Source organism: Semicossyphus pulcher, unplaced genomic scaffold (genome assembly GCF_022749685.1).
Source record: "Semicossyphus pulcher isolate SPU_LCO1_2020_fin unplaced genomic scaffold, fSemPul1.0.p SCAF_15, whole genome shotgun sequence".
In the NCBI taxonomy this organism is placed as follows: domain Eukaryota; kingdom Metazoa; phylum Chordata; class Actinopteri; order Labriformes; family Labridae; genus Semicossyphus; species Semicossyphus pulcher.
Window position 1 is genome coordinate 10,746,634 of NW_027211659.1, and position 23,876 is coordinate 10,770,509.

Below are 23,876 nucleotides of genomic sequence, written 5' to 3' on the forward strand. Positions count from 1 at the left end.
TAGAAATAGCCCCTTGGTCAAATCAGCCGCACCTTTTTTTCCACTGCGCAAATGCACTAACATTTACGGTAATCGTAATGAAACGGGTCTGAAGAGCTGCTGGTAGTGAATTTGGGGCAGACTGCGGTCTCACAATCAGACCCATGAAACATACGATACTTTTACAGTAATTATTCCCGGTAATAAACTGAAGGTATCACGAAGGTATCCTTCCGGATTTCAAAGTAAAGGACGACGTGAGAAAAAAAACAAAAAAACATATACATATACAAGATACATATACTCCTGAACTAAGTACCTCCTAGACTACTTGTATAACTACTGTGAAGTACGTTTACTGTGTACTTCATATTATGCATGCAAGTAGTCTAGTAAGTACTAAGTTCAGCAGTATATGAATCTTGGACTACTTGTGGAAAATAAGGTTTTTCTTCCACATCAAAGTTGGGCGAAATATCCTTATTCTTGCTCTCTGTTAAGGATTTTGACAAGGTATTACTCGAAAAGTACACAGTAAAAGTACTTCACAGTAGTTATACAAGTAGTCTAGGAAGTACTTAGTTCAGCAGTATATGTATCTTGAGCTACTTATGGAAACAATGTTTTTTTGTTTTTTTCTCACGTCGTCCTTTACTTGTACCTTCGTGATACCTTCAGTTTATTACCGGGAATAATTACTGTAAAAGTATCGTATGTTTCATGGGTCTGATCATAGACGTGTATATATGTCTATGGGTCTGATCATAGACGTGTATATATGTCTATGGGTCTGATCATAGACGTGTATATATGTCTATGGGTCTGATCATAGACGTGTATATATGTCTATGGGTCTGATCATGAGACCGCAGTCTGCCCCAAATTCACTACCAGCAGCTCTTCAGATCGGTTTCATTACGATTACCGTAAACGTTAGGTCATTTGCGCACAGGAAAAAAAGGTGCGGCTGATTCGACCAAGGAAACGCAACCCACGGGTGGCTTTTTTTATCCCTTTCATGGAAAGAGATGAGTGATGGCGAGCTGGAAGAACTGATAAGCTGGGAGCCGCATTCCAACAAACCTCAAGGGAGAGGACAGCAACAATCATCAGCTTATAGAAATCATCATAAACCGATCAGCAACAACTCTTTATTTAGTTTTTGGACCTTTACACCTGAATTGTTTTTTTGATTTAAAGGACAATTCTAAATGAACTTTTGAAAAGAAAATTGCATATATTTTGAGTTTAGAATATTATATGAATGTTTTGAACTGCCTGGTCGACAAAAGAGAATTTGTGAATTGTTATATATTTTATATATTTTTCATTTTCCTTAACATAAGGTATTTTGCTTAAACCCATTTCAAGTCTCCTCAGCTATTAAATATTGACATCAGTTTCATTTTACTTCTCTTTCCGAGTTTCTTCTGGTTTAATTTCTCTAGTCCAACACTTAATGTTTAGCAATCATATTATTATTATAACAGATAAATGATAGTAAATGTATATGTGCTACATATTGCTCATGTATATAGTGAAAGTAGCGCCGTGGAGACCTGGCATTGTCTGGTACATGGTAAGTACTGTAGAATAAAGTTGCCGTGTGGAAATTCCCACTCTGTTGACCGTTACTCTCTGAGCTAACCAGCTATCTCGGGGCTTCTGCTAATTGCTACATGCCGCTAGCCCTCTCGACCTATACCAGAAACGTTACAAGACACAGGCATCACAATGTTACGCGTCCATTTGACCGAAACTAAATGAGTTTAACGAGATAATTAACGGAGAATGATTGGTGCAAAAATAATAGCCATTTTGAATTTTTTAAAAATGCTTCGATTACGTGACGTTACTTCTTCGACGTAATCGCCCCAGTTCACCCAGGCATACAGTAGAAGTGGTACCCCCTGAATGCGTCAGTACTCAAGTACCTACCTGAGCAGAGATAGACCTGACACCTGTAAGGTTTATGGGTCTCAGGTTGCTGCATCAGAATGATCTCCACTGCAGAGGCTTGGACTGTCTCAGCGGACAGAGAGACAATCTAGAGGCAGCATGCACCATTATACCTGAGAGGAGTCAGTCTAGTAGTGAGAGGTATGAGCTTCTTCCTCTTGCTCCCTGCTCGACTGTAGATCAGCACTCTTCTGTCCCTGTGACTGAGCCAGCCTGGGAAACTCTTTAGGACATGACCCGTGGCTATATGACTGCTTCTTCGTGTCATATTCAGCGCTTAGAAGTTTTTGTCTTTCGTATGCCTAACATGGCAGGAGAGGCAATAAATAGAAGGCGCCGCTGCAGAGGCTTGGTCCGCTTCAGTGAGAGGCATGAACTTCCTCTTCTCGCTCTCGGCTCATCTTCAGATCAGCCGCCTTCTTTCCCTGTTAATGAGCCAGCCTGTGACAACAGCGAAACTCTTGGTGGCTCAGACACACCGCAGCCTGCTGGCAGCGGACCAGGAGAAATTAGGTGTAAGATCACAGCTGGAACTCCAACTCTTCCCAACAACAAAGTGGAAGACGGGATAAATAGGCAGAAGATGAGTCAGAAGAACGAGCAGGATAGCATCCAGCTGATCAAGCAGGAGAAAAGTCAGAACAATCAGGAGAACGATCAGGAGAACAGTCAGAAGATCAGCAAGAAGAAGAAGAAGAAGAAGAAGAAGAAGAAGAGGTATCAGTTGGAGTGTGACAGGAGTGGGTACAGGAATAGATAAAGAGTGTCACGCTCTCTCCTCTTTTTTTTCTTCTTTTTCCACTTTTCTTTCAGGGTTTACTCCGGGTGCTCCGGTTTCTTCCCACATTTTTAATTCGGCCATTAAAATAAAATAAAATTTAGAAAAAATAAAATAAGCATTTCAAAAGTATTTATTCTGATGTAATGGTGTATGTTGATTCAATGCAGTTAGGAAAATTGAGGACCGCAGTTCTGGGACCACATATCTCGTACCCTTTTGTTTTGGCAACAGTGCCACCTTTTGCACGGATGTAAAATAGCAACTAAGGCAGTGTTCTGCCGAAATACCACTTTTTGTCTTCTAGTTTTAAAGGTTTATTACACCCAAATACAAACTCTATAAAACATTAAAAGGTTTATTACACCCAAATACTAACTCTATTAAACGTTTAAAGGTTTATTACACCCAAATATAAATTCTATAAAACGTTTAAAGGTTTATTACACCCAAATACAAATTCTATAAAACGTTTCAAGGTTTATTACACTTAAATACTAAGTTCTACAAACAGTAGGTTTATTACACACAAATAGTAACTTCTATGATACGAGATAACTTTTGTTTGGGGACTTTAATGTGTAAAATTTTACTTTAACAGTGCCTGATGTAATGCATGAGAGGAAGAGGACAGCCATCTTTTAACTGAAGAACTCCACTAAATTGTTATTGTATGTTTGAACTTCTAAAAGTGGATCAAATGCAGTGTATGCAAGATGGTCTTACAGGACACGATACTGACAGGGAACACAGGCCACACAAACCAAGAGGCGACATACTACAAGATCCCAATGCTTAATATAAATAAGATGTAGAGTATCTGATTGCATTCAGTCAGGTGCTTGTTTGACAGTGTTTAAAATATATCTCTGTTTCTTCTTTTATGTTTATATTACTCAGAGGTTCAGCATGTTGACTCACACACTGACATGGAGTGTTTATACTCTCTGGCAATCCTTAATACATTCTCAACGACATGGTTCCAGTGAATAGTTAAATAACAGCATTTTAATAGAGCAAAAATAAATACAATTTTTATTCTAGTAGACATTTCAACGTTTTCTAAGATGTCAAATATGTCTGGCTTAATCACTGGCATGACACCTAGAATTTTGTATTTGATGAAATGGTACAGCAATAGAACTAATGCATTTTAATAATTCAGTCGCTGGACATCATCGAGTTTGAATGAAGGGCTGAAATAAGCCAACAGAGAAAATATATGAAACTGTCAGGCAGTGTGGAGGAAGATAATTGTTCTGGCCTAAAGCTACTCAGTGGCAAAAGTGAAAGCTGCTTGTTAAGTAGTTTTACTGTAACTTTGTAACATAATAGATTTTGTCAGTAATTTAGCACAGTCATACGATGCATACGCTAATGGCGGCGACCAAAAGAATACATTTTATTTATTACATTTTATCACATTTACCATGAAGTTTTAGGACTATTACAATTTATGAGTAGATCCCCAATGGTATCTCAAACTAAATCTCATGGGGAGATTTATCAGATGATTAAACATGTGTTTTCAGATTTAATTTGGCTATCAATTATTGACATTATTGATTATTGACATAATTCACTAACAAAAAGGAAAAGTAAAGGAGAAAATTAAAATGATTTTAAATGATTCATTCTTAAATTACAATTATTAATTACAATATGACAACATTTTAAAAGTCTAATGATTTTTTGCCAATTTATGTTTTTTTTTGTTTTAGGCTATAAATAGTAAACTCATTTTTAGATCGGTATTTTGATATAAAATATGAATATATAAAATACATAAAATATAAAATAAAGGTAATATAATAACCCAAATGTGGATGTTATGTTTTGTTTGAATAATAATGAAGATAAAAGCTATGGGAACAAGCGTTTTTTCTATATCGCTTATTGTTCCCTCAGCCACCGCTAGATGGTGCTGTTGTTCTGTGCCGCTGAGAAGGTGGAGGTTGACGGTTCAGTGTTTTTCCTTCTTTGGACCACTTTTGGCACTGACCATAGCAGCCCTAATACTCTGTTGTACTACTACAACAGAGTATTAGGGCTGCCTTAAAGGGAAAAAAATCTGAGATAACGAGATAACAGTTGTAATTTTAGGCTATGGCCTATATGCTATTTGAAGGGGAATATCAGAAGAGCAGACAGCCGTCTCGAGAGGTTCATGTATGTTTTGCTTCCATGCTACCAGGTGTGTTCAATCAATGTGACCCTGGCTAAAGTGGTATTAAACCTCCTGTGCAATCATTCACAAGTCTAGCTTCATAAGATGGTTTATGGTCCTCATTGTAACGCAGGCAGCTGGCTGCTCTCCTGATATTCCCCTTCATAAAAACAGATAGGCTAACAATAGCCTAAAATTATGACTTTATTCTCGACTCGTAATATTACGATTTTCTCTAATTACTTTTTTCTCGTAAAATTATGACATCATTTTCGTAATCTCAGATTTTTTTTACTTTAACCCGGCCCTCATACTGGCGTGTATAGAAAATACAAGAAAGTCTTTCAGCGCTAATGGGCTAGCTATAGCACCGAAGAAAAACAGCTTATTGACTTTAAGCACATGAAAATAAGTTAACATTTTTACCCATAGTCTTAAGATTTTGGACTGACATGAGTAGTTTAATTCACATCCCATTTATTTTACCCATTGTTAGCCTAGCATGTAGGCTATGGGCATAAACAATGGTCAGGTATCCATCTTATTATTATTAGTATTATTCACTTACTCACACGTTAGACTGTAGAAAAAGACTTACTTTCACTTTGACGTTTGCCTAGCATCTCTCCCCTCCCCTTCCCTCCGGGCTGTGTTGGCGTTGACGCTCAAACTGCTGGGAAGAGTGCGCAGGGACCGTCTGCAAATTGCAATGCCGAAAAAGGACATTATAAAAATATTCAATAAATTCATCCTGGTTAGGTATAGTGTCAACAAAATGACTTCACACCTAAATAATGTCATTTTGCTTATACTACAGCAATGATTTTGGAGGAAATGTGCTTTTATATATTAGGGTTGTTTTACAATAACAATACACAATAACTTCATTATAAACCATTGTAGTGTCAGGAAAATGTTTATATACATAAATGGTCTCCTGCTGGATACTCTACAACACTCAATTTGGGAAATTGTGCTTTTATACAATTTCTAGGATTTTTTAAAAGAATAAAATACACAATAACTCCATTATAAAGCAATGTAGTGTCACCAAACCACAGACATTTCACATTGAATCATCAAAGCGATCTCTTCAAAGACGAAGAGACATGGCTGAAGAAATTCTTAAAGGATCAGGTATTAGTACACTTAGATTATTAATTAATTAATAGATTATTATTATGTTGGACCCTCCATGCCAAATCAACAGGTTTTTTTTTTACCACTAACTCAACTAGTTCCACAACTTAACTGAAGCTGTATATACAGTATATGTATGTGTGTATATATATATATATATATACACACACACCCACACACACACACACACACACGTATACATAGGCCTATACATTTTTTTAAATTACGAATCAATTATTGTCTACTGTTATGCTTTACAGGTTTCCTTAATTTAAAATGTACTTAAAATGATGTATGTATTTATCTCCATGTATATTCAGTGTGAAACCTGTCGAAGATGGTTCCACATGCATTGCCTTTGAATGACACCAGCACAAATACCAAACAAAGATACCCCTTGGCATTGTGTATTGTGCAACAACTCTAACTAGAGAGGCTACGGGTGAGTTTGGCTTACTGTTACCAGAGCTTTAAAGGTTAATGTCTGAAGAATGTAGGGAATCAAAATGTTTGCAAGTGCAAGAATCCTCTTTTTAAAATCTTAATGGGAACTTTGTGATTTTACCTGGTGCCATAATGGTAGTTGTTTACTTATAAACTGCATGTCCATAAATCTTGTTCAGCACAAATAATGTCGAACGTGCAAAAAAACAAAAACTGTACTGCAATTGATGTGTAACTGAAATATTCTTGATAAAACGTTAAAGCTGTGTAAGCTGTTTATTTTGCCACATATACACGCTAATTTTGTCTTTCAGTTTGTTGAACATGTTAAAAGGGAGCCTGTTTAAACGGCTGTTCATAAAGTATATGAGTATATATTTTTATGCTACACAAGTATACAATTCAAAACATATCATAAAAGGTCCATGGTTGCATGAGGTTGACTCATTAAATTGGTACTTTATATCACTGTAACTTAGACTTACTGTAACTGAATGGATAACACCTGTCAAATGTGACTGTGTATCTTTTCATTTAGTGGCAATACAAACTGATTGATTAAATTCTATTCCTTCAATTGCAATCAACTACTTTAAACAAAGTGGTTTTGTATCAACATCCATTGGGATCTATTTAAATCATAGATATTTAGTTTTCATTGGTTTCACACTATTCAAGACATTGCATATTTTTTATCTATATTTATTTTTATAATGGAGTTATTGTGTATTTTATTCTTTAAAAAAAAAAAATCCTAGAAAAGCACAACGTCCCAAACTGAGTGTTGTAGAGTATCCAGCAGGAGACCATTTATGTATAAAACATTTTCCTGACACTACAAAGGTTTATAATGAAGTTATTGTGTATTGTTATTATAAAAAACAACCCTAATATATAAAAGCACAGTTCCCCCCAAATCATTGCTGTAGTATAAGCAAAATGACATAATTTTGGTGTCACGTCATTTTATTGACACTACACCTAACCAGGGCGAAGTTATTGAATATTGTTGTAGTGTCCTTTTTCGGCATTGCAATTTGCAGACGGTCCCTGTGCACTCCTCTGACAGCAGTTTCTGCATCAACGCTAACGTCAGTTATACAGCCCGGCTCGTTCCGTTGAAGATGGGCTTGTAGCGTACTGTCTGACTTACTGCGGTGCGTGTCGTTTTAATAAAAGCAATGTTTCGCTGCAGAGTTATCGATCCAAGAAAGCCGAATCTGTGAATATGTTTCCAACTTTACTCCTCCTGGGCTAGCGATGAAAAAGTGAAAGTGAAGTTCCGACTGTGGTCGTCGTGTGTCGGATTCCTGGGATTTTCAAGCTTCTCTGAAATGGCTCGTTACTATTTCCTGGCCTGTTTCATCTTCACCTCCTGTCTGGGTGAGTTTGTCTGCAGATCATGCCTGTGGTGATGTTTAAAGCTTTGCACTTCTGCGTTGACATGAAAAGTACAGATTAGGTAATCATTTACCCAAAGTTGAGTTCAATAGTTAAGAAAGTAGGTAAAATTGTGTCTCTTTACATTATTTAGTGTGAACTGTCATATGAAAAAAACAAAAAACATAAAAAAGCCACTCTTTGCTCAGCCTTCTTGCTCATACAGTGACCATGTCAGAAAGGTGTGGCCCAAGGCAGATGAGACAATGTTCAGACATATTGAATATTTCCACAGATCTTAATCTGTTGTTTTCATACTTTCTTTTTCTGCTGTTTGCTACTGCAAGCGTTCAGCCTTCTATTGAAATGTGTTTCTAATATATTGGAAACAGCTGACTTGGCTTAACACTATTAACTTGTCTCAAAACATATCTTACATTTGTATCAGTAGCTCTCCAGTGTTACCAAAAACTGAACATTATAAGCTTCATGCAAAAAGAAATGATTGCATATTTGCTTTTTATTTTCATTTAAAGAGCAGGTCTATATTATATCTAAATCTAAATGTTATATGTGTGAAGTGATGTCGTAATACTCATGTGTAAATGGTTGCAAGTAACTGTGAATTAACATTCCTTAATTGATGATCTAACATTATCTATCATTAAGTGTATACTAATCACATACAGTCACAGTGACTTCATCATTTCTTAATGGTGAGCAACAGCAATACATGATGCAGCCTGCATTAGTTCATGCGCTGGGTAAGCATTACTTAAGTATCTAAAGTGTTACCATTCTCTGAAGCAGCTGAGATCCTTCAAACTGAACTCTGCACTTTGGTGTGCTCATGCTGAAGTGGTTGCACAAGATTCATCTTGCACATTCAATAACACGTAATCAGTGTATTTGCACATTACGTCTCTGTACACTGTATTTGCAAAATTATAACTCGGTACACTGTACTCTAGTTAGTTAGTTAGTTATTAGTTTATTTCATCGTGTCATGCACAAAAATGTGCCCAGCCCACATGGGCTTACAAGACACTACAGTCAAAACAAGCAAGAGCAAAGGCTGAAGGAGAACTAAAGAACAGTTACACCTCAAAATACATCAAACACTGTCTAATAAAGTATGAGAAACAAAACAAACAACAAAACAGAAACATCAAACATAAAGTGTTCTACTACGCTGTTGGAGAGCCTTAAACACAAATTCAGCCAACTGAAATACTTCATGTGTGAATAGACACTGAAGTCTGCATTCTTCAGACATAGATAACAAGTCAGGACAATCTGCAGACATTTTGCCAGAAAGATGACATCTGAGATTGTGATACAGAGGACAGCAAAACAAAAAATGACAGACCTCTGTGCTCGAGTTAGGTTCAGGGTGACATAAAGCTCTGTATGGTAATATCTTTAAGCAAACAAAGAAAGATGTTCTTAGTTAGTCTGTTATCCGGCATGTTGATTATCTGTTCCACAGTCGCAATATGTCACCCTTATGCCGCACCTCACATGGTTCCCAGCCCATGTCACCATAAATAGCATGTTTTGGGGCGTTTTTATGCACACCCAAACTTGGTTTGCTTACGGTAACCCCAGACCCCTGCACCATAATCTAGAATGGGACAAACACAAGATTTATAAAGCTGTGTGTAGGTTTTATAACCAAGATCCCTACATAACTTCACCTTATTAAGGACAGCTCCCAGTGTTCTACCTACAGAGTCTGATAACACTTTTATTCCCTCTTCAAATGTAAGGTGGTCATCAACAGTAAGTCCTAGGTATTTGTATTTCTTCGTGAATGCCAGAGGCGCTGTGCCAAAAGAAAATCTAAACTCAGTCTGTAACTCTCCCTTCTTCCTGAAATGCATAAACTGAGTTTTGTCTCTGTTTATCTTTAACCTCCAGTTAGTGCACCAACAGTACACAATATTCAACAAACTCTGAAGGTCATCTTCATTCTCAGCAAGTATGAATATTCAATTCAATACATGTCTGTAACCAACAGATTATAAAACTGAACCAGCAGGTGATTATACAGCCCATACTGATCCTTCAGGAGGAAGATAGCAGGAGAATATTATAAAACAATACTCGGACACCAGATGCTTCAACTGTAAACCAAAAATACCATCTACTGATCTATCAATTAAACATACTGTTACGCCGCACCCTAAGGCGGCCCTATGGGGCTAACAACTATACACATTTGACCCAACAAACTCACAGGAAACACCTTAAAACAGTCAAAACCAAGGGATTTATTATAGACAATACTAACAACCACATTAACTGAAGGCTAACAAAAGCAGCTAGAACACAACAACACAAAATCCCAGTCTGAGAGGCCGAACCACAGCAGTCCCCACTCCAGAAGCCTCACCCCTTCAGATGCCATGTCTGGGGTTTTTAAGCATCCAAGACCAGGTGAACCTCATTGTGCAATCAGCAGGGAAGAGCTGGGAAGACAACAGAAAGGCAAAAGGGACAAACAGTGCAGGGAACACATACAGCATTAACAGTACACTGAATGAACTGAAAATGTAATTTCTCACCAAAATCCCCACACCAACTGAGTTTTTTCTGTTGTGTCCAAACCAAGTATATCCCTCTATATTAATGTTATTTAGTCCGGTTAAATGCGTCTCATTGAGGGAGATGAAGTCCGGGTTGAAACTCCTTAATTAGGAGCCTGAGCTCAAAGTTCATATCTGTCCACCCATTTATATTCCAGTGTACAAGAGTAAATTGTTCAGGACTTACGAGCTGGGCAGACGGTCTTCTGGTGTCGGCCCTCCGTCTCCGCTCCTCGTTTCCGCCGTCATCCACACCTGTTGGCCGCCGTAGTATATTTGCACATTAACAACTTGTACACTGTAATTGCACATTTACAACTCTAAAGACTGTATTTTAGATTTTAGATTTACTAGATGAGCTTATTTGTATAATTGTTTGTAGCATTCTTGGATGTGTATATTTCTTTCTTCTAGTGTTAGGGTTGTTTTTACTGTGTATTTATTCTGGTGCTGTACACCACAATTTCCCTGTCTGTCTGTCTGTCTGTTCAGCTGGCTGATCATACTCTTAATGTTTAAAATTCCACACTTCAACCATTCAACACTCTTCCACACTTAATGCTGCATATTTTCATACCTCTCTTTGTGTCTAGTTGCAGGGCAGTCTACAAAATATGCCCTCAAGGGGGCTGTGGTACACTTCAGGCCAGACGTCTCTGGACAACCGAATACAATTCTGTGGAAACATAAAGGGAACAAGGTGGTAGAGCTGGACAGCAAGAAGCAGGTTACAATGTACAGCCCGTTTGAAGGCAGAGTCACTCTCAACTCTACCTCTGCAGAACTTCAAATCACTGGACTCAGATTTGAAGACAGCGGAGAATATGAATGTGAAGTAGAGATAAACAAAAAATTAGATAGACGGAATTATGCATTGGAGGTCATAGGTAAGTTTTCTTAGTAACTTTTGTGGTTTTATACAATAAATCGATTGTTGGTACCTAAAGTGTATCGCTGGGAGTAGATGGGTTGCTTTAACAAATGATATAAACCCAACACAAAATAAAATGGATTTTTAGGCAAAATTTTGCCTAAGTATCTCAAAATAATGGCCTAGTATCTCAATGTTTCGACTTAGTATCTCAAAATAATAACTTAGTATATGAATATTTAAACTTAGTATCTCAATATTATCTCAAAATTTTTACATGCTAAGTCATTCTTTTGAGAAATAAAGTTTCTCAATATAATGACTTACACGTCTTACCATCCAAGTGGCAGAAACAGGCTTCCATACGAGCCTTATTCATACTGAAACCATAATCAATCTGTCATGTACCATCATGTTTATCTCAAACCAAGAAGTATTGTTACTTAACATTTTCTGATCAGCAATTTATTCCCCTTATACTCTATACTAGGTTTTACATTTTGCCAAAGTTTTGTTTGGTTTAATTGTTTAATAATTTAGCTATGTACTGCTTATGTTTTCATTAAGACAAGGTTGCCATGCCGACCATATCCTGTGAGATGAATGATGCATCTGGAATCCAGGCGACGCTGGTGTGCTCTGCAGAGCCCAGACCGCCTCAGTCCCCACTGAAGTTTGAGTGGAGATCACGGGGAAAACCACACCCACGACCAAATTACACAATATCCCTGGGAGATAAACACGATGAGGAAGTGTACAGCTGTTCAGTGAGCAACCCTCTGAGCAATGAAACAGCTACATTCACTGCAAAGGAATGCTACCCTGGTACGACTTTACATAGACACTATATAGTATGTTTATGTTGTGTAATGTTTCTTTCCAAGCACATGCACTTTCAGAAAATGCTGAACTTAGTTGAGCTTTAGTTTTTACAAGGCCTGACCGGAATAAATGTATGAATAGATATCAAAGTGATTTACAAGATTAATATATCCTTTAGTTTTTGTCTCAAGAGAGAAGACGTGACCTCATATTCATATTCTAGACAAAATGTCCCGTGTTACAGAACTATATGGAGTTGTTTTTGTTTTGCATGTAATATAATTAGAAATGTGTCTAACTTTGACTTCTGTGTTTCTGTGCAGACAGCAGTTCATCTGTAGCTCTGATTGTCAGTTTGGTCATCACAGGTTTAGTAATTATTCCACTGGTTGTGGGCGGCATAGTGTACCGCAAACGAAAACAAAAAGGTACAGTAAGAAAAAAAACACTTGAATCCAAAAGAAATTATATATTTTTTTTCTGTTATTATTGACTCAAACATGCTTTATTTATTTATTTATTTATTATTTTCTCTTCTCTCACTCTTATTTTCAGCATGTTTTGCCGAAGGTGGTGTCAAAAAACAGTCACCAACCAGAGGTACGATACATTTTCAGTCTCAGATGTTGGGTTGTGACTGTAATTCTTTTATCAGATATTTTGTCGACAATTTTAAGGAATTAATTGATTGATTTAAAAAATCAACTGGTCATTTATAAAGTTTCAAAAAGACCCAAAGCTCAAAACATCTTGGATTTGCAATACAAACTGTGTTTACAGTTTACTATGAGGCAAAGCCATGAAGAGCTTGAACCAGCGAATCAAGCAGGTTCATCAGGCAGGTGTCGTCTGCTCCTTGTGTACAGAGAGTGTTGCAGAGCAGACCGAGCACAAAGCTCCAAAGCACCACAATCCTTTAAATGTGGATAAATAAATTAGGGTTAGGGTCACAGCTGAAACTCTTCTTATATTTGTACTGATGATACATAATGATAGATATTGGTGCATGCTGTGGTTGCCTAGACAGCGGCTCTCATGTGAAAAAAGTTGGTCACAAATTTCTCTGAAATATTTTGTGTTAAAATCAGTTTCAGGCTCCGAGGAGGAGACGGCTCAGGGTGATGAAAAAAAGGCTCTTATTTACAGAGCACCCATACTTCCCTCTGATCAGCCACTTAGCCCACGGGGCTCCGTACAAGGTAATAACATGAGTCCTAATGACCCTGCCAGCTATCACTTTTATATTTGTTTTGTGGGATATTTTGTATAAAACACAGATTAGAGTAATGAGATTGACATAATTTTAGGGAGTGAGTGTCACAAGTTAAAATTAATTAAAACATTAAAGGACTAGAAATCATTTTCCCTTCATCTTCTGTTCCACAGCTCCTGTTTCACAAGATAAGGGTTCACCAAAATGTCTTTTTTATAACTTAGACACATGATAACGGGCTGCTAAATAAGTTTGCTGGTTTTGACTGTTCACTCTTTCCAGGGCAAATCAAAGACAGGATAGACAATCTAAACAAATGCAAGGATGCACGGACTCCGCTCAAAAAAGGCCCAGGTGATTTCTGTTCTTGTAAAAAGCTGCAGCCGATGCTTATTTTTATGATCATCGTCACAAAGCAACAAGTCCTCACATTTAAGAAGCTGTAACCAGACAATATGTGTGTGTCAATCAATAAATGTATTGTTTTAGTTATGCTTTTTATTAAAATATTGTTTGACTCTTATCACTATCATTCATTTTTATTTGTGTTTTAGGTTTCAAAGGTAACAAAGGCGAGCATGAGGAAACTTTCACTCCTCCTTCCTCTTCACTTTCCGATCCGAGGCATCACGCTAACATCAACAATGAGGATGAAGATCCAGACCAGCAAGAAGAACCTGCAGAGAAGCATGTCCCACAGTCTGACCCCTGTGACCCTAAGGAGGTTAATGAACACGACCCAGCTGAATCTACTGATCGGGGATCTGCTTCTGCTTCAGGTTTGGAAAATATACTGTCCTAACTAGATGCAGAGTGATCACAGGATTTCTCTTTTTTATTATTATTTCCTTTACTTTATATTTTTAACTCTTATGTTTTTCTCCTACATCTTTATGTTCTTATATAATTCATTTGTTTTGAAAATTTAGAGAGTATGATATGTCCTTCAAGTGGTTTGGAATATATTCATTAGTTGTGCTTATTGATAAAATGTGTTATTGCATGCAGTTTAACTCCATCAAGAAAAAAGGTGTCTCTCCTATTTTTCTGAGAGCCGTGTGCTGTTCTTGGCAAGAATTGACCATGAAAATGTTCTGTGGATAGTTTAATGACATCATACCAGCTATATTACAACGTTCACACTTTAATTAAATTGGATTGTATTGAATATAATCTGTAATTGAATTATGTATAATCAGGTTGCACTTTAAATCAGATTCTGCTTTTTCTAATCCCAAAATATTCCAATTGTTGTGTTTTGGGAAATGTGGTGTTTTGACCTTCAGGGCCACCATATCGGTTTAAATTGAAAAAAAAAAAAATCAAAAAACTTTTAATGTCTTTCTTCTGCTGTTAATATTTACTAAACACTCTCCCAGCTACAAATGTATTGTTCTAAGAACATTCTGAGTAATGTTACATGCGATGTTCTGGTAATGATTTGAGCGGGAAGTTTTTATGTGGTTCCTAGAATGTTCCTTATAATAGCAGGAGAACGTTCTCTTGAAAACATTTTCAGAAAGTTGCAGTGAGAATGCTCAAATCACATTTAAGGAACGTTTTATAAATCATGTTCTGATAGTTCAGGCCGTACTAACATCCTGAAAAGATCCTCAGAATGTTGCAGTTAAAACGTTTTGTCTTAGTTTAAGTTTTAACGTTACAACATCCTTACAACGTTCTTTTAGGGCTTTTATATTCATGACCTGCGTGCTTTTATTTTAATTTGGAGTCATTTTGTATAAAGTACAGAATGCAGGGATAAAAATGAGATCATTTCAGGGTATTGTCACAAAATATAATTTATTGTTTTTTTCTCCCCAGCAGCTGATGAAGATGAGAGGCCAAAAGAAGGTAACACCACAGCAAATGTTATTCATTACATCTTAAATTCTAAAAAAAAATAAAGGGAACACTTAAACAACACATCCTAGATCTCGATGAATGAAATATTCCAGTTGAAAATCTTTATTCATTACATAGTGGAATGCGTTAAATAAATAACATTAGAATGGTCAATGGAAATCAAAATCATCAACCCATGGAGGTCTGGATTCAGAATCATACTCAAAATAAAAGTGGAAAAATCAGATCACAGGCTGAAGACTCAAGACAATTCAAAATGAGGCTCAGTAGTGTGTGTGGCCTCCACGTGCCTGTATGCACTCCCTACAACGTCTGGGCATGCTCCCGATGAGACGACGGATGTTCTCCTGAGGGATCTCCTCCCAGACCTGGATCAGGGCATCAGTCAACTCCTGGACAGTCTGTGGTGCGACGTGGTGTCGGTAGATGGAACGAGACATGATGTCCCGGAGGTGCTCGATTGGATTCAGGTCTGAGGAACGGGCAGGTCAGTCCATAGCATCAATGCCCTCATCATGCAGGAACTGCTGACACACTCCAGCCACATGAGGCCGAGCATTGTCATGCATCAGAAAAAAACCAGGGCCCACTGCACCAGCATATGGTCTGACAATGGGTCTGAGGATCTCATCCTGGTACCTAATGGCAGTCAGGGTACCTCTGGCTAGCACATGGAGGTCTGTGCGGCCCTCCAAGGAAATGCCTCCCCAAACCATCGCTGACCCATGGTCATGCTGAAGGATGTTGCAGGCAGCAGAACGTTTCCACGGCGTCTCCAGACTCTTTCACGTCTGTGACATGTTCTCAGTGTGAACCTGCTCTCATCCGTGAAGAGCACAGGGCGCCAATGGCGAATCTGCCAATCCTGGTGTTCTCTGGCAAATGCCAATCGGGCTGCACGGTGCTGGGCTGTGAGCACAGGCCCCACTTGTGGACGTCGGGCCCTCATGCCACCTGCATGGAGTCTGTTTCTGACAGTTTGAGCAGAAACATGCACATTAGTGGCCTGCTGGAGGTCATTTTGTAGGGCTCTGGCTGTGCTCCTCCTGTTCCTCCTTGCTCAAAGGAGCAGATAGCAGTCCTGCTGCTGGGTTGTTGTCCTCCTACGGCCCCTTCCACGTCTCCTGGTGTACTGGTCTGTCTCCTGGTATCTCCTCCATGCTCGTGACACTGTGCTGGGAGACACAGCAAACCTTCTTGCCACAGCGCGCATTGATGCGCCATCCTTGATGAGTTGCACTACCTGAGCAACTTCTGTGGGTTGCAGACACTGCCTCATGCTACCTCTAGTGGTGAGAGCACTGGCAAAGTGCAAAAGTGACCAAAAATCAGCCAGAAAGGACGAGGACAGGGAAATGGTCTGTGGCCACCACCTGCAGAACCATTCCTTTATAGGGGTTGTCTTGCTAATTGCCTCTCATTTCCACCTGTTGTATGTTCCATTTGCACAACAGCAGGTGAAATCAATTCACAATCAGTGTTGCTTCCTAACTGGACAGGTTGATATCCAAGAAGTGTGATTGACCTGCAGTTACATTGTAATGTTTATGTGTTCCCTTTATTTTTTTGTTGCTGATTATCACTGTTCACTTTCAGCAGGGGATGTCAAAAGGAAGATAGACAAGTTAAACCGAAGTCTCAAGAAAGATGGACCGACTCCGCTCAGAAGAGGACCAGGTAATTATCATTTGTTGTATGTATTGTTAGTCAACAGCTGCAGCTGTACCCAGACATATTTGTTGTTGTCGCTAAAAGTGTTAAGAACACTGAATGACTGAACCCAGAATGCAGACGATGTGGATTTATTGAAAAAAAGGCAACCAGAGAGCTTTCAGAAAAGTCTCTTAAAAAGGTAAGCAGGGAGCGGACAGGTTCCAAGACGAGCAGCAGGTGAGTTTGTTAGGGAGACAGAGTGTTTGCAGGGCGCGGGTAGCTCAGGGGTTGTTGCAGTGGGATCAAGGAAGATGAATGTTCTTGAGAGTGGAGCAGAGCAGTGCAGAGCAGGAGTGGAAATGACGGAGTACAAAAAGGCAGGTGGAGCTGGCGGCTGATCCCAGGAGGTCTAAACACGGAGACAAAAAGGTAAATAAGAGAGTCAAAAAGCACGAAAAAACTAGCCCAAAACAGGAGCCTGACAGTTTACCACAGTAGGGTAACAGACGATCAGGCGAGGAGTAGATGACTGAGCCGCTCTTTTATCCTGCAGCAGTGTAGGTGGCTTGATTGCATGATGAGGAACAGGTGCGTGATTACAGCAGGTGTGCAGACTGATCAGTGTAGACAGACATCCTTGACCACGCCCCAGCTCCAGACAAACATGAACACAGACAAGGGGAACACAGACACGTCTACATGAGGAGAGGGAACAAAGGAAACAAAGGGAGAAAAAAACACAGGATTAATCATTTCCTGTTCTTTAAATTTTTTGTATCATCAGGTTACTTTATAAATCAGATAACTTATCATCACATGACTTTAAAATTACAGTCAGATGTTTTGACCTTTATGGGCCACCATATCGGTTTAAATTACAATACTTTGGATGAATTGTGATGAAATGTAGTTCAGCCCAGCATGCTCCTTTCAGGATGAATTGTGATAACTTTGGTGATCGTCTGATTTTTCAGGGGAGGATCAGAAGACAGATCAGGACGAGGGAAACAGGCGTCCTGTCGCAGCATCCATAACTCCCTCTACTCCAACACATGACGGTACTGTGCCAGGTAATTCATTATATGAGCCCTAATGAGTGTTTTTCTAGCACTTGATCCACAACATGAGAGGCCACCAAAAGGTCACATATGTTTTTATTATAACGTACACATAACATTATTGTTGATAGATCTATAAGTCAGCTGGTTATTTAATAGTTTCAGTACTGCTCTTAGAATCACAGATTGTTCTTAACTGGATCGTTTGACTCCCAGTTACAAAGACGGCTTCTGTATGGTTTAAAAACTTAAAGAATTCATGTTTTTTAATTTTTTTTTTCTGTTCATTTTCAGAAAGTATCACAGGCGAGCATAAGGGAGCTACATCTCCTCCTTCCCCTCCACGTGCTGCGTCACCTCCTCCACAGGTACATCATGCTAACATGAACGACAGTGATGCAGAGCCAGGCCAGCCTGAAGATCCTACAAAGGCAACGGTCCCACAGTCTGAGCCCTCAAACTCTGAGGAGGGAAATGAACAAGATCCAGCATGTGTGTCAGATGGATCTGATGAAGATGGACATGGATCTGCTCCTGAAGAGTCAGGTCTGTAAACTACACTAACTGAGCTTGATGCAGGATATATGATCTTTTTTTAAGTCACTGCCCTGCATGATGGCTGTCATGTGTAATGTTTTCCTGCTGTGTTCAAAGTGTTTCCTACCTCATATCATCCTGACTACATTACTCCAACTATTTTTTCAGGGATCATTCAAAACACCATCTCAGCTGTTCAGATTTCTGCTACATGGTTTTACTGATTACTCGAAATGTTACAAGAAAAATGTTTTAATTAATCTTGAAAATAAATAGGACAGACTCAAAGTATAGAAATGTAAGGTTTAAATATATTTGTTACAACCTCCATGGAGTAACACTGATTGATTTTTAACCAAGACTGCCTTTTGAACAATTTAATCCTTCTGCAATTCCTGAGCAGACAGGTGCACTTTTTAACTGTTTTTTTATTCTTTCTACTGTTTTTCGGAGCCAGAGAAGAAGTCAGATGAGGGTCAGGAAGCATCACCTGCTCCAGCCGGTCCTGATTCCTCTTCAACTGATCAGCCACCTTCCTCTGCGACAACAAGCCCTCCAGATTTGGACCTCAAGAACACTGATGGTGAACACAGGGAAGAGTCTGTATCAGAGCCAGAGAAGAAGCCGGATGAGGATACAAATGCATCATCTGCTCCAGCCGGTCCTGAAACCTCTGCTGCTCATCCAAGTTAGACAAAAAGCGGTTCAGATATTGACCCTAAGAACATTGCAGATGTTCAGAATCAACACACGAGCAAGACACCAACTTAGCACAGGTAGTAACAAGCACAAAAGATAACAAACAAGAAACTGACAAACCTGTTTCTGCAGCTAAAAATAGATCAGATATCAGCGGTGATGTTGAAAAAACAACTAAGAAACACCAACTCCCGGCAGCCTGAGAGCTCTATACCAACAACAGAAGACACCAGCAACACCAGCACTGCAGAAGCTGCACACACGGACTCAAATAAAAAAGAAGAGGACACAATCAGACAGGACTCAGGTGAGAGTGAGGGGCAGTCAGACAGCCCTGCAGAGGCAGATTAAGATGAGGGTCAAACTGTTGAAGATAATAAAGAGGTCTAGTTTGGCCAAAAATGTAAAAAGGCTTTGATACAAACTTTGCAAACTGAAATGAGAAAGAGAAAAAGATAAGCTCGTTAAAAAGATGTGATGGAAGAGTTAAAGAGAAGAGGACTTTCAGACGGACGTACAGAAAGAGCCAGAGTACAGAATGAAATACATTTGTAAAAACCTTTCATTAAGAAAAATCACAAGTACGTTTTCTTCTATTTTTAATGTTATTCATGTGACCTGTATGACTAACAGTTGAATTGTACAGTTATTTTTTGTTATTTTAATGTTACACTTTCATTTAGCAGACTCTTTTGTCCAAAGCAACGGACATCTGAGAGTTACTGATCTATGCATTCATACCCGATGGCTATGCCGCTAGTTACTTCGTTACTTAACATTTGTATCTTAATATGAAATATGTCACATCTCCTCTGTGAAGCCAGCCCCAAAACAGGGCCAAGTGAGGTTACACCTCCCAAAACACATGACCACATGCCTTTACCTAATTTTCATATTTTGCACAAGGAACATGTTTAAAAATCGTTTTCCCTGCTGTTCTGTTACATAAAAGTTAATTGGAGCTAGAATCATGTTTTGATTAGAGTACCTCTTTTCATTCCTTAATTATGCAATATAATACTGATACCACCAAAAGGGAGGGAAAAACGGATACAAATTTTAGGTCATATCACCCACTCCATTGTTGAGTTGTGTTTCATGTTTAAGAACTTTGCATCCAGAATTTAAAATAAATATTTTTGAGGAAAATACTGGATCTGTTGCATTTATTGATGTAGATGAGCATCATTGGTTACCTTTTATCACCATTTACTGTAGGGTCTGCTCGGGTCAATTTGAGATGTTTCATTTGAATTTCACGAATCTGCTTCCCTCTGTGTGTTGATTGATGCAGCTCCTCAGTTCATAGGGTTAATCCCCCCATCGTAGTTTGACAAAGAAGGGGCCCCCAACAGCATCTTGCATAGGGCCCCCACAAAGCTAGAAATAGCCCTGTTTCCAGTTATCTTTGAACTCCATACATCTCTGACAGTCCAAAAATAGCCGTAAAAAAATTAGCATGGATACCAAACTGTCTTAGCCGAGCTTCCGGTATAATTTCAAACTAAAACGCACCGAAATAGAGGCAACAAGTTCTGATGTTTATTAAAATTGCGAGGAAAGGTTTTCAGTTAAAAACAGGTTAGCCTCTGACGTTAAGACACACGTTTAAGGAAATACAAGAAAGCCTGTCAGCTCTAGTCTGCTATAGCACATAAGTTAAATGTATGAAAATAAGTCATACATTTGGACCCATGTTGTTAAGATTTTGGACTGACATGATTTACAAGCTCCAGAGTCATTTTACCCTTTGTTAGTCTAGCATGTAGGCTATGGGCATAAACAATGGTTAGGTATCGAACTTATTGTGAAGGTCGGAGAAATCAAGACGCCGGAAACTGACGTGCTACACCTGGCCAAAGTACTTTCGCTTGGACGTTTGCATCTCATTGGTCCACTACCCCACATGTGCACCTCTTGCTTTGCCTGCGCTTCTACTCCATTGAGTTTAAATCCTGTCCGAACTTCTTCGAGGAAAAATAACAGCCCAAGAGCTGTTTGAGTTTCTAAACCGGGAATGACGACTGTTTGTATCTGCACCTGCAATGACAAGTGATAGTAAATGTAAGACGGAGCATGCGCAGCATGTGATATTTCTGCATCTCTGTAATGGCACGTTTTTCCTGGCCTGTTACTTCTTTACCTCCTGCCTAGGTGAGTTTGTCTGTAGATTATATACTGATGTTTTTAGCCAGGGGCTTTTGTGTGAGCATGAAAACTACAGTTGAGACCTCAGCTGACTCGGTGTGCACAGTTAATCATTTACCAAAAGTTGAGTTCACCTACCCCACTCTTTGCTGAGCCATGTCATTTTTTCTGACACATTGACAATTTCAGAGAGGTGTTATATAGTGTAAGACAGTTTTTGTACATTTTTCTGAAATATAAAGCAGGATTAAACAGTGTAATATTAATCTGTTGCATGTTCACTTGATTTTTCTGGAGTTTGCCACTGCAAGTCAGTCTTCATCAGTAGCCGATAACCTGAAACCTTCAAATAAAGATAATCAACTTTCAGCACTATTTTATGTAGTGTTTCTAATACTTTTCAGCCTCCATCAACATTTTACTAGTATACAATATTAGAAACAGCACTCTACAATAATGTTGTCAAGTACAACACCCCAATTTACATCTCAATAATTGTCATAGCTTTGTATCAAAGCTCCGCTCACATTGTTACCAAAACCTTAACATTTTATGCTAGATTGTACATGTTTATTAAACCAGAGGTTAGAAGTATATTACTGAGGACATGAGTTGTCAGCACACTCTCAGTGTTTAAAATGTAATTAACTCTTCCACACTTAATGCTGCATATTTTCATTCCTCTCCATTCTGTGTCCAGTTGCAGGGCAGTCTACAAAATATGCCCTCAAGGGAACGGTGGTACACTTTAGGCCAGACGTCTCTGGACAACCAAATTCAATTCTGTGGAAACATAATGGAAACAAAGTGGTAGAGTTGGACGGCAAGAAGCAGCGTGTGAACAGCCCATTTAAAGACAGGGTCACTCTCAACTGGATCTCTGCTGAACTTGAAATCACTGGACTCGGATTTGAAGACAGCGGAGAATATGAATTGGATATATACATGAACAAAAATTTATATAGATGGAATTATGAATTGGAGGTCATAGGTAAGTTTTTTAGCAATAGCTATTTTATTTATAAAGCACATTTCATTACAGGTAAGGTCACTAAAATAGTGTTTTTGACAGTGATCAACAGAAAGCTTGGATGGGTGACAGTGTGCAGCCACACAGACTGTTGCTTTGTTTATTTACCAAGAGCAACATTATAGCAGAGTGACAAAATGATTCTGCTAACCCATGGACTGGTGCTTGTCAGAAGTTATTGAAGACATAGAAACAAATGGAGTGAGCCTCTTAATCCAGAAGCTTAATTTACCAGTAATCAATACAAGACATTTGAGGCATCCTGTAAGTCATTACAAAATATTGAGATGTCTTAGTATCTCAATATTTTGACTGAGTATATTGAGATACTCAGTCAAAATATTGAGATACTAAGTCATTATTTTGAGATGCTAAGTCGTTATTTTGAGATACTAAGTCGCACTATTGAGATGCTAAGTCATTATTTTGAGATACTAAGTCGCACTATTGAGATGCTAAGTCATTATTTTGAGATACTAAGTCGCACTATTGAGATGCTAAGTCATTATTTTGAGATACTAAGTCGCACTATTGAGATGCTAAGTCATTATTTTGAGATACTAAGTCGCACTATTGAGATGCTAAGTCATTATTTTGAGATACTAAGTCGCACTATTGAGATGCTAAGTCATTATTTTGAGATACTAAGTCGCACTATTGAGATGCTAAGTCATTATTTTGAGATACTAAGTCGCACTATTGAGATGCTAAGTCATTATTTTGAGATACTAAGTCGCACTATTGAGATGCAAAGTCGCACTATTGAGATACTAAGTCATTATTTTGAGATACTAAGTCAATAGTTTGAGATGCTTAGTCATTATTTTGAGATACTAAGTCGCACAATTGAGATGCTAAGTCATTATTTTGAGATACTAAGTCGCACTATTGAGATGCTAAGTCATTATTTTGAGATACTAAGTCATTATTTTGAGATACTAAGTCGTTATTTTGAGATAGTAAGTCAATATTTTGAGATGCTTAGTCATTATTTTGAGATACTAAGTCGTTATTTTGAGATAGTAAGTCAATATTTTGAGATGCTTAGTCATTATTTTGAGATACTAAGTCGTTATTTTGAGATAGTAAGTCAATATTTTGAGATACTAAGTCATTATTTTGAGACACTAAGTCAATATTTTGAGATACTAAGTCATTATTTTGAGATACTAAGTCTTACTATTGAGATACTAAGTCATTATTTTGAGATACTAAGTCACACAATTGAGATGCTAAGTCATTATTTTGAAATACTAAGTCGTTATTTTGAGATACTAAGTCGTTATTTTGAGATACTAAGTCGCACTATTGAGATGCAAAGTCACACAATTGAGATACTAAGTCATTATTTTGAGATACTAAGTCGCACTATTGAGATGCTATGTCATTATTTTGAGATACTAAGTCAATATTTTGAGATGCTAAGTCATTATTTTGAGAAACTAAGTCAATATTTTGAGATACTAAGTCGTTATTTTGAGAAACTAAGTCAATATTTTGAGATACTAAGTCGTTATTTTGAGATACTAAGTCGTTATTTTGAG

The 23,876-nt window shown here is 38.2% G+C and overlaps 1 protein-coding gene across 4 annotated transcripts; it reads left to right on the top strand.

Annotated features, from left to right (window-relative positions):
* The first annotated feature begins 7,563 nt into the window (after positions 1-7,563).
* LOC138592701 (nucleolar and coiled-body phosphoprotein 1-like) lies at positions 7,564-19,625 on the top strand. 4 transcript variants are annotated; one of them, XM_069663556.1, is made up of 13 exons: positions 7,564-7,850; positions 11,029-11,322; positions 11,874-12,131; positions 12,452-12,556; positions 12,684-12,728; positions 13,217-13,327; positions 13,624-13,695; positions 13,896-14,120; positions 15,166-15,195; positions 16,804-16,884; positions 17,835-17,930; positions 18,213-18,464; positions 18,913-19,625. In XM_069663556.1, the coding sequence occupies exons 1-13, from the start codon at positions 7,802-7,804 to the stop codon at positions 19,146-19,148; spliced, it is 1,854 nt and encodes a 617-aa protein (XP_069519657.1). In that variant the 5' UTR covers positions 7,564-7,801; the 3' UTR covers positions 19,149-19,625. The 4 variants fall into 4 exon arrangements, with proteins under 4 accessions (XP_069519657.1, XP_069519659.1, XP_069519658.1 ...); XM_069663558.1 differs by having other exon boundaries at positions 17,835-17,918; XM_069663557.1 differs by having other exon boundaries at positions 15,169-15,195.
* The last annotated feature ends 4,251 nt before the right edge of the window (positions 19,626-23,876 follow it).

Coding starts and splice junctions, on each gene's coding strand:
- LOC138592701 (XM_069663556.1), top strand. CDS start 7,802: ATGGCTCGTTACTATTTCCTGGCCTGTTTCATCTTCACCTCCTGTCTG. Junction 7,851..11,028: donor CATCTTCACCTCCTGTCTGG/GTGAGTTTGTCT, acceptor CTTTGTGTCTAG/TTGCAGGGCAGTCTACAAAA. Junction 16,885..17,834: donor TCCGCTCAGAAGAGGACCAG/GTAATTATCATT, acceptor CTGATTTTTCAG/GGGAGGATCAGAAGACAGAT.